We start from the raw sequence: 11,083 nt of genomic DNA, 5'->3' as shown, positions 1-11,083 counted from the left end.
AACCAAAAATGTAGAGTCTTGGGGTTGCCAATGTTTGTCCTTGACATTTTGAGGGGTCCACATCCATTAGTCCTTGCCATGCCAATCATTTGTCTTTTCTGAAATCTATCATCAATGTTCATTAGATCAATGGCATATATGTTGTTATTAATTACCAAAACCATCCAAGAATTAGTTGCACTTTCAATTATTACTTTTCTTTTTCCTCGGGTTTCTTTGTTTTTTTTCTAATTTTCTTTGTTTTATCCCTTTCATAAACATTGCACATGCTTTGTAGTTTGTATACAACCTGAACAATTTTTTATACATTTTTTTATAATACACGATCATTTTTCTTTAAATATATGTTTTGAAGTCTTTTTTTCATACAGATTGTACATTTTTCATATACAGTAGGAGCATTTTCTTTATACTCATTTAATAATTTTTTAAGTACATGATAAACATTTTCTCATATATATTTTTTATGCATACTTTTTCATTCAAATTGTGCATTTTTCATATACATAAGAAACATTTTTCTTATACATATTTTAACAATTTTTAAATGCATGATCGACATTTTTTTAAGATATGTTTTGATGTCCACTTTTTTTATACATATTATACATTTATTGTATACAGAAGAAACATTTTTCTTGTAGAGCAGATTATAAGAAATTAATAGGTCAGTTGAATATTCGGTATCACTAATTTAATTGTTCAGATTTTCGGTTAACAACTTTCAAGCACATGATTAATATATGTTTTGATGTCTATATTTTTCATACAGATGATACATTTTGTATACATATAAAACATTTTTATACACATTTAACATTTCCAAATACATGATACAATTTTCCATACACATTGTACATTTTTATGCACACCTATTTTCTATACACATTAAACATTTCCAAAATATATAATTAATATTTGTTTAATGGTATGGATATTTTTCAATGGTTGAACAGTTTTGTTTGTATATTTCAATACATATAAGGAAAAAAGTGAAAAAAAAACAAAAATTAAAAAGACGAGACAGGGACATGACGTGGGCAACGCTCTCGGCCGGCGCGCCGCTTTAATGCCAACACCATGAGAGGTCACGTTCGCTCTAAATCGACATGAAAGCGGCACTGGTTTTCTGGAACGACATTGATCGACATGAATATGTGACAACTGCTTTGTGCAGGAGAGATCGATGGCACGGAAGAGGTTTTAAAGTGGGACCGGATGTGTACGGGCCAGCGTTCCGAACGCCCGCAAATCCCTGATTTGCGTCTGCTTGCGGGAATTCAAACAACGAGACTAATCCGTAGGATATGCGCTTAGTTTTTTCTTTCTTTTTGACGGGATGATATGTGCCTATTTTACATGTGTATGGACGAAATAAACTGTAAAATGCCTAATTTGAACTAAAACCACGACTCTGATCTTGGCTTGGAATGTTCTAGCCGGGCCTAAAGCACTAGACCCGTTGCAGGGCAGCTTCCCTCCGTCCGTTCAAGGATGGACGGGCAAGATCGACGCGGGGGACCTGACCTAGAACCTCACCAAAGCCCAGGAGACCCCTCACTCGGCAGCGCCTCGCCGAGCACCACCGCCATGGCCGCCTCGTCCTCCCTCCTCGCCGCCGGCGACAGCGCGCACCGGCGGCAGTGGCGGTACACGTGGGAGACCCTGGCGCACCTCCCCCTCCTGCGTCTCTACCTCTCCCACCCGGCCCTCTCCGCCGCGGCGCCCTCCGGCCTCCGCGCCGACCTCCGCCTCGAGGCCGACCTCCTCCTCCTCTCCTTCTCCCTTGCGTCGGACCCCGTATCGCTCAGGGTCCCCGTGCCGAGGGTGCTCGTGGACCCCTCCGCCCCGCCCGAGTGCCGCGCCGCGGGGGACCACCTCGAGGTCCGCCTCACCCTCGTCCTCCCCGTCGACCATCCCGTCGTCGCCGCCGCCTTCCCCGGCGCCGGCCCTCCCGCGCCCCTCTCCCTCCGCGATGGTGAGCTTTTGGTTAACTTCCGTTCCCCTCTGAGATTAAGCGAGGTTTAGTTAGTTTCCCAATTGCCTCCTCAACTGAAATTGACTCAGTACTCAATAATCACTCACAGATTACCATAGCCCCGTATATTTTAGTGAAGACTATAATCTGATTTCTACTTTCAAATGACAGTGAAGTGTTCAGAGCTAGGTTTCCTCATTTTGAATCTCCATGTTTCAGATCAATTTTGAGATATTTTTGTTGGTTCTTTTTCATGGCAGATTTGAAGTCTCTATCTTCTGGAGATGTCCATTTGTACTGCAAAACATGCTCAGCAAGATTGACAAAACAGCCACTAAGGTAGACATTTGGGAACCTTGTGGTTGGGGCTTTACACTTTAGGTGCAGTCTTTACTCTTCAGTTACATGTCTCACTTGTTTACACGTTAAAAAATTCATGGAAACTGAACCTACTCAAATCAAATTGCTGGCACTCAGTACTTCATACTTAGCAATATCCAAACCCATGATAGTGTGCTATGCAAGAATGAAGAATCACGATCTTAATCAAACTGCATCTCTTTGCAGAAACTGGAAAGATGTTAATATCTAGTGGAAAGTGCAATAAAAGTTTTCATAATCAAGTTAAACTTTTTATCATTATTTATTTCTCCCGCACAACCTGTTCTTTTTCACATGTAATAAGTAAGTTATTCAGAGATGCCTTGCACTTTCATATCATCTCCATTGCTTTTAAATTGGAGAGAACTTACTATTGGTTGATGGATCTGCTCATCAGTCATCGCATCGTAGTGGTTTACGAAGTTCTGTTGGAATGTAAATGTTCTAAAGAAGCATTAGAAGTGGCTGATTTTGTCTGAGGAGCAACACGGGAAGTGGTAAGGAAGCGCTTTATGGTGTAGTCTTATTCTCTCGTCCCACTTGGAAGATATACTATTGGTTCAGTAGATAATTTCTAGAATCTAAGTTCTAAAAATAGCTGCAATCTACAGATCACTAACACTAAGAGTATCTTATTGCATTTAAGCATTAGGTAATTACTCACATATCATCAGCCTGCTCATGAGCTTGTGCGATCTACAACTCATGGGTGCTAATAGTTTGTACTGGACGTGAAAACTAGGTGCACAGCTTATGTTTCATCAGTATTATAATGGTCCAAAAGCTTCATATGAACCTTATCTCGTTGGCGAGTCTCATGTTTAAAATAACTACTTTTCAGGGACGTTGTGGAAATGCCATCTTTAAATTGGGAGGATGTGGCTGACAATTGGTTTGGTGGATGTTGCACATCATTCGGAGGGGCAAGTGAGAAGTTAATATCACACTATATCAATGCATACGGTCGCCTGCAGAGAACAACTCTACTAGATGCTACCTCCATTATTATAGAGAAGGATTATCTTGAGACTGATATAGTGTCGAGAGTAGATACTTCAGTGCCCAGTGTTGATTTTGTTGCACTAGAAGAAGCTATGTTTAATGTTACTCTAGAAAGCGATCATACTGCCGAGAAGATAAAATTGAATAATTCAGAAGAGGAGGTATGCCATGAAAAGAAAATTGGTTCTAATCACTTGCAACCTCCAGTTCTTTTGGAAGAGGGTCCTTGTATTGATAATACTGAAAAAAATGGAGGCACTCCTTGGACTGATCAGTGTGGTACTATCCAGCTGAATAATGGTGGCGATGTGAATTCTGAGAAGTCTACAAGTGACTGTTTTATTGAAAACATGGAGCAAACTTCTCAAGAGGCTGATTCGAATCTGGTAGATCCATGCAGTTGCTGCGGTGACAATGGAGATAGTGGAAAAGCTGGATTGGAGAACCAAAGAGATTACAAGTTAACAAAAAGTATCTCTCTTGGAAGTAGCTTTATCGTTAAAGAATCAAACCTTGTGAAAGATGTTAACTGGGTTGAGCTTCTATGTTCTCATTGCTCGTCATCTCTTGGATCATACCCATCGCAATATTCAGATGCTCCATCAGATGGACGGGTACGGCTGTTCAAATGTTACACATCCTCAGACCTTCCTGTTGGGGGTCCTCATGATGTGTTCAGGTACTCTATATGTGCTTCTCTCTAGTTTTGAGATAACTGGTGTAACCACTCCTAATGATTGAAAAAAGGAAGTTAAATGACAACTCTTATACATAGTCTGGCAGTTAGAGCTGTTGCTCCTTGTAACTCTCTGAATGGATATTCTGCACTAGCTTGGTGTTCATAAGTTGATTTCATCACTGACATGGGGCATGGTTATCTATGTGCAGGGGACACACATTGGAAAAACTATTTGTTAATTTGTTGCTTGAAATTGCTGAAGATGAAATATCTTTTCGTACAATAGTGAGAGATTTGAAAACCAAAAGGCCCATGCTGCAAATAGTCCTCCTTAGTTCAAAAGCATGGATGTTTTCTGGTTACTGCTATGAAAATGAAATGGATGGTTCACATGTGACAGCACATCTGCAGCCTACTGTTAAGCTCCTGTATTCTAACTGCAGTAGTGCCTCAGAAACAGACTTAAGGTATGGTATATGCTAAACCTACACCTAGTCTTTTTGTTGATGGGAAGTATACTGATGTTTACATACCTACCATACTGTCTACAGCATTAATTGTACCTCAATATGAAATTTGGACAGATGATTGTATTTCCTGCAAGTCTGTTATGTGCGAAGTCACAATGGCAGTAACCTGTGTTTGTTTCCTTCTGTTTTCAGGACAGTAGAGGAGTGGTCATCCAAATATCGGGCTGAACAGTTATACATGATGGCCGGGCAGATAAATGAACTTACTGAATGCCTTAGCTCAGCCAAGGATGAGTTCCCTCTTTCTTGCTCGTCTCTTGAAGGAATGTGTCTTTCGTCTCTGGAGCGTTGATTCGATTTTAAGATGCTAATACTTTACTCATGATGCCCCAAGCCGCTGACTGATCATTGTATCATGCATCTCTGGTGTAGACCCTAATCATATATACCAAGCACTGTTCCTGCCTATCTCAGTTTAGTAGTCGTTTGGCGAGCTGGTTATCCCGTCTGTACACTGCAAGATTTCTGGACTCCCTCCTGTTGACACAAGTCTGAGTGACAGACGGAGTTCTTATTCAGCTTGCTTTTGGTGATAGGGGTTTCAGCCTTCTCGTCATCTACTCTAAGAAGTATTTGGCACATTGTTGTAGCTATACAGCGTTAATGGCCAACCCACTAACCTGCTTGTATTCTGTATTCTGGTATGTTGCTAGATTTTAGTCCTTGAAATGCATTTATGGAGTGATATGTGATGCATTATATTTCTTCGACTCTTCTGGTAAAAATATATTTCTCCAACTCTTATAGCCTGGTGCAAATGAAGCATCCTTGTAATAACATAACTGATTCCTAGGAAACTGCAGATCAATCAGTCTCTGCTGATGTCTTAAACCCAAATGCAACCATGTTATATATTAATATTATGAATGGTGGTTGCAACTTGCAAGATTTGTGGTGCCTGGTTACATTCATCAGATATAGTCTGGAGCAACTAGCAAGCACAAAAATATGAATGGTTTTGTTAGTCAATAAAGGTAACAGTGCTGGGGTCTTGCATAGGTACAAGAGTGCTTGGCTTGCCCCCTTCTGTAACATAACATCAACCCCTTAGATTCCTCCACCCAGATTGTCACATGCATTGATGCATGGATGTGTACATATGTTCCTTTTTCCTAAAAGAGTAATTTCATCTTAATTGCATTTGACTGTATGATTTGGTTTGAAAAATATACAGTATCACATTTGTTCATATCAGTTAAATAATTTTGCGCAAACTGTCCACTATTTTGGCCTATTGATCACATGGTATGTCATCAAACTCCTAGTATTTTTTTATTTGTATATGATAATTACAAGGGTAGATGAAAAGAACCAAACCCAGCCTGTGATAAATGAAGTGACTGTACATGCAAGCTCATGGATCTGTACATGTGCATGTCCATGTTTTGTCCACTTCAATGTGTTTTGGAACAACGTGCATGCACCACAGCATCAGACATGATTTGCGTAGACCTTTCTCCACAACCATGAAAGTGGCGTGGAAAGGGCTCATGATTTATCCAGTGTTGTTACAGAAATGGTAAAGCACAGTAGGGCCATGCATGAGAGGGTGAACAATGACCTACCTGTGAGACATGTCATATTATCTTAACTAGCTGGAAGGAAAAGACTACACTTAATGTTGCATTGGGTCCTGATGAATGCACCTCCCTTGATGATGATGAATGCAAAAGGAGGCATTATTACACATGAACATAGTTAGGCATGATATTAATAGCATGTTGGATAATTATGATGATAAGTGCAATGATCAGAGTGAATTTAGGAATAAACACAAAACAAAGAGACAACTTGTCCTAGTCGTACTAGTGAAGTATTTTGATAGAGCAAGCTTAGGTACTAAGCCTTCCTATACCATTGTATAATGCTCACATGCAATGGGGATTGATCCTTTTAATAAAAATAATAATTATGCCCATCACATTCGGCCAACTCATGCATGTATTTCAACAATGCTTGGTTTTTGTCTTTGTCGTTTTCATTCAACATGTTACATAGCACTAATTAAGACGCAATGTTCGAGATGATGTGCATCTTAATTTGGTGCTCATCAACCTCTCCTTATCCTTTCATTTACGGCATCCAATCCAATAATTAGATCACCATTTTAGTAGATCAGTCACGACAAACATTGGTGTCTAGTTACATCAACATATACATACACTAGCTGGTACTGTTTCTTGTTGTGTAGTTAAAGAAAAGACACAGTGGGCCAATAGATTATACATGTAAGCTCTATAATGGCAGACATAATGAAGTGGGGCTAGTCCCCCTAATCATCTCCAGTACCCTTAACTGGAGCTTTCATCATTTGGACACATAACCAAATTAAGGCCGTGATCCAAATTGAATAACCAACCCTAGCTTTATCTGCAAGAGGATCTGACATTGTATTTTTTTTTTACCTTCAAGATCTGATTGAGTAACTACTTCCCCTTGATCTTTGGCATGGTGCTCTTCTACACGCTCATTAGTTCTTGGAAATATATATGCATGGACAAGTGCTTCTATGCTCTGCTGAAAGTAAAAAAGAAGATGAAATTCTGTTGACCTGTCATAATTAAGAATGATAATAGTGAAAAAAGGTCTGATCAATATGATACTGCCTTTTTCACTTCATCAGACATGATTTGCATAATACTTTCCAAAGTGACTTTTCACAGAATGAATCATTTTCAGTTACCAATCGTGCAAACATAAGATCAGACCAAAATACACTAGTAGTACATAGAACTTTACAAGAGTAAATAGTATACCTTTTCACTGTGCAGGTCAAAGCAGAGGAAGCGGGAAGGAACTTGCCTTTGAGCAATGTGGTGGCCCAGGCATAGAGGGATCCAAGGGAGAAAATGATAGCACTGGCCACTGGCCAAAGTCCTAGTGGAGCCGTTGCACTAGTATCTGAATTTTATATTGGCTGGACATGTTATCCATCTATTTGCTCTGATCATGAAACTGTGGCCGCATCCATGCAGCAGCATCTGAGACCAGGTATTTAATGGAATAGAACATTCTACCATAGGTGAAGTGAAGCTAGCCTACGCTACACGAGAGCTGTTGTTGATCTGATCTTCAAGGTTAGTGATGAGTATAAAAGAAACAAGTTGGTAAGCTTATATGAGCATCCATATGTTTGTTGTGTTGACTTCTGCCTTCTTTTCGGTGGCCTTTTGAGCGTCTGGGATCTGGTGTATGATTTTAGTTGGTAAAAACTCGATACAATCGAGGGATTAGATACACACATCCTCCTGTGGCATGAAGAACCTGTTATAAATTAATGGTGGGAAAAATATGGTTATATTTATTGTTTGAAAAAAGCCAGCATGAATCATTGCTCTTTTTCTCGAATTAATAAATTTTGCAGGTACAAAAGGAGTAGGTCACTCTTTTTTGTAGGACATGCAAAAGAATCAGCAACTTGTTCTTGTTTAAATTAATTAGTACTTGAAATTGGGATCCTACCAAAACATTATTTCCCCCCTGGAAGCTCGAGAAAGCAGAACACTTTAGAGAAAAACCTACTGAATATATTATTATCAACCAAAGTGACGCAGGTTTTCTGGGATTTAATTGATCTTCTGTTTGGAACTGGGTGTTTCAAATTTTGGCGGGCTTAGAGGTTGGCTGGTGTGTTCAAGTACGGATAGCCATGTGCATAAAAATGCTACCAGTGTTTTTATTGGACGTGCTAGCGTCGGTAGGGCGGCCGTTGCGGGAAATCGGCTGCCTCCTGCCTCCAGTCTTACTTAAACGATGCTTCTAGAGCGTCCAATCTCAGTAACAAAAGCAAATGATCAAAGTGCAGTTTTTTTTCGTGGGTATATAACTTTCTCATGATCTGCCAGAGAACGTGAAAAAAATGTTGCAATCTTTTCAAACACACGCATACGTTTTTTTATATGTAATATATATGTTTCTATTTGTTGTAACATGTCTTTGAGAAAATTGTTTGCAAGAAAATATCTGGTGGAAACCAAGGTACAGTGAACATTAGTGTAAAGCAAGTACAAACTACTCCCTGTTTTAAGGTTTCTAAAAATTCTGGAAAAAATATGTTGGGGAGGTGATGTTGTACAAATATATATGTTTCTCATGATCTTACGCGGAGTTCGTATGAGGATTTTTGTTTTTTCTTTTCTTCTATGCTTGATTGACTCACTTAGATGTACAATAACTAGGGCACATCTAGATGTGTCCTAGACACACCTATATCAATGATATAGCATTTAGATGTGCAATACTTAGAGCACATCTAGATTTTCTTTAGCAAAACCGATATAAAATCCAAGTTAAAAATCAAATTCATTTGGGAGGTATAAAATAACCAAATTCAGTAGTGAATATTGACCACAATATCACTATTTCTTGCATAATTTGTTTTTCTCTTACCACCCAATGAGCATGAGTTTGAGCTTCAAATTTCACATGCTTATAGACCATCACCCTTCTAATGCACTTCCATTTCTCGGGAATTGTTTAGAAGTTTGAAATTTAATACACTATATTTTATCAGGAATTGGATAGATGCTTGAAATGTGATATCTGCTGGATACTTTCTAGTCGCGAGTACCATATGGCAACATACATAACAATACACGGCAACACTAAATGCCTTCACAAGATGAACACAACACTTCACAACAGATATGGACGGCCAAAAGCATTGCAACACGGCTTTCATCCATTCGAAGTTTGGGATTCAAGTTGCTAATTATTTACCATTAATACTTTGGCCAGCAATGTCGCTGCATTGGACTCGCCGCTAACGAATCTGATCAGGCGAGCCCAAATGCATCCCAACCCCACCCACCATCTTCTCCGAGCTCGGAGGCGCGTCGAATTTTCATTCCAATGAGCTCTTTGAGCTCCATCCGGGGTTAAGGAGTGGCGAGAAAAAGAATCCTGGGGAGAAAGGAGGGTTGAGGGAGCACCAGGAGCGAACAATCTGAGAAAATGACCGAGAGGGCGGGGGAATAGTTTACCAGATACATATGGAGGCTTGTGATTTTCTTGAGATTTTCCATAGTAAGTGTTGAACTGAAGGGTAAACACTCGATGTATTTTAGCTAGTTCAACGATCAGGGTTTAAATTTCGTTTAAAGTAAATTAGCTGACAACAGTCCCAGGATACATAATGTCCATATTATTACTGCGTGAAAAGTATGTAGACACTATCAAGAGAAAAATAAAGATGTGGGTGTCTTCCATTTTCTCTCACAAAAATTTCACAGCGAAATTCAGTCCAACTTAAAAGGTGCACTATCTGCCAAAGAACAGGGAAAACCCACTTCCCTCCTAACGAGACATGAAAAGAAGATTAGACAAACAGCAGATTTGACCATCCAGCAAATGAGCAAGACAGATCGAATCAGTACTAGTACAGATGCACTCCTCGACCTCGATTAATTTACATTTACACTGATAAAAGAGATGTAATTAACTAAGATAAATCCATTGCATCGACAATGCGAAATTTTTACAGCTGCATTATTGGATCATCTCCTCTGTCTCTGTCTTTCAAACTGGACTTGATCGCTCGCACTCGCAGCACTTCAGCGCTAGGCGCGCGTAGGAAGAATCAATCAGTTCGCCTCGGCCACCCGGCTGACGGCGAACACGGAGTCCAGGTCCGCCGGCACGCGGAAGTACTCCGCCGCCTCGCCGTCGTCGCGGTTGCACCGGCGGTCGGCGAAGATCGCCACCGCCGTCCTCGCCTTCTTGGGCGCCGGCGGGCACGTCGCCGCCTCCCAGGGTATCGTGCACCCTTCCCCTCTCGGCGTCGTCACCTCTTCTTCCTCTTTTTCCTCTTCTTTCTGCTCCTCCTCTGTCTCTCCGCCGTGTCTTCGGCGGCCGACCTTGACGGGCCTGAGCGGCACGGCGATCCAGACCGCCGCCGACGCAGCCTTCTTCCTGCCCCCGCCGCCGCCTGCTGCCTGGTCGCCGTCGTTGCCAGCAGCTCGCATGCCGCCATGGTGGTGCAGCTGCAGCTTCGCCATCTCTTGCAACCCCATGAGCGCGGTAAATGCAGCTGGCTGGCTTAGCTACCTTGTGTTTGAGTGTGATGAGCAAATTGAGCTGCTGAGAAGACAACAGTGGAGTGGAGAAATAGCAGCAGATGAAAGCTTTGGCAGCTAAGAAAAATGAGGGAGAGGCTTTTGGGAGGTCCTTTGTGAAAGTGAGGAGGGGCTACTTGATGAAATATATAATGGAGACAGGGGAGGGTGAAGGCTGTGGTAGGGGTGGTTGGGCTGGGAGGGCGATTAGCTGGGGTAGATACAGTCTTGGACTCTTTCTGACTGACTGTGCATGGGGATGGGGGTATAATGTATCAGGTGAAAAAGATTTATCAGCCACGCGGTGATAATTGTGTAAGAATAAAAAATAGTTCAAGCACTGATTTTTTTCTTTTCAAACTGTACACCATTTCTTTATAGAAGAGAGCTACAGCACTCCAACACCTGAAAGATACCCTGCAGATGGCTGCTACTCCGCTCTCGCCCGCCAGCGCCCATT

General features: G+C 41.1%; 2 protein-coding genes across 3 annotated transcripts; one reads left to right on the top strand and one right to left on the bottom strand.

Annotated features, from left to right (window-relative positions):
- The first annotated feature begins 1,500 nt into the window (after positions 1–1,500).
- On the top strand, positions 1,501–7,648 carry LOC125513271. Of its 2 annotated transcripts, XR_007285842.1 has the most exons (6): positions 1,501–1,978; positions 2,239–2,317; positions 3,201–4,040; positions 4,250–4,507; positions 4,703–5,211; positions 7,342–7,648. XR_007285842.1 is itself a non-coding variant. In XM_048678343.1 (5 exons), exons 1-5 carry the CDS (start codon positions 1,591–1,593, stop codon positions 4,860–4,862), a joined length of 1,725 nt encoding a protein of 574 aa, XP_048534300.1. In that variant the 5' UTR covers positions 1,501–1,590; the 3' UTR covers positions 4,863–5,278. The 2 variants fall into 2 exon arrangements, 1 of the variants encoding a protein (XP_048534300.1); XM_048678343.1 differs by lacking the exon at positions 7,342–7,648 and having other exon boundaries at positions 4,703–5,278.
- A 2,294-nt stretch (positions 7,649–9,942) lies between these two features.
- LOC125514979 (cyclin-dependent protein kinase inhibitor SMR6) lies at positions 9,943–10,744 on the bottom strand. Its single transcript, XM_048680381.1, has one exon. The coding sequence runs from the start codon at positions 10,579–10,581 to the stop codon at positions 10,153–10,155; it is 429 nt and encodes a 142-aa protein (XP_048536338.1). The 5' UTR covers positions 10,582–10,744; the 3' UTR covers positions 9,943–10,152.
- Between the last annotated feature and the right edge of the window lie 339 nt (positions 10,745–11,083).

The sequence above is a fragment of the Triticum urartu genome, chromosome 6 (assembly GCF_003073215.2).
Source record: "Triticum urartu cultivar G1812 chromosome 6, Tu2.1, whole genome shotgun sequence".
In the NCBI taxonomy this organism is placed as follows: Eukaryota; Viridiplantae; Streptophyta; class Magnoliopsida; order Poales; family Poaceae; genus Triticum; species Triticum urartu.
Note: the sequence above shows the minus strand (reverse complement) of the source record. Positions and strands in the feature narration are given on the sequence as shown.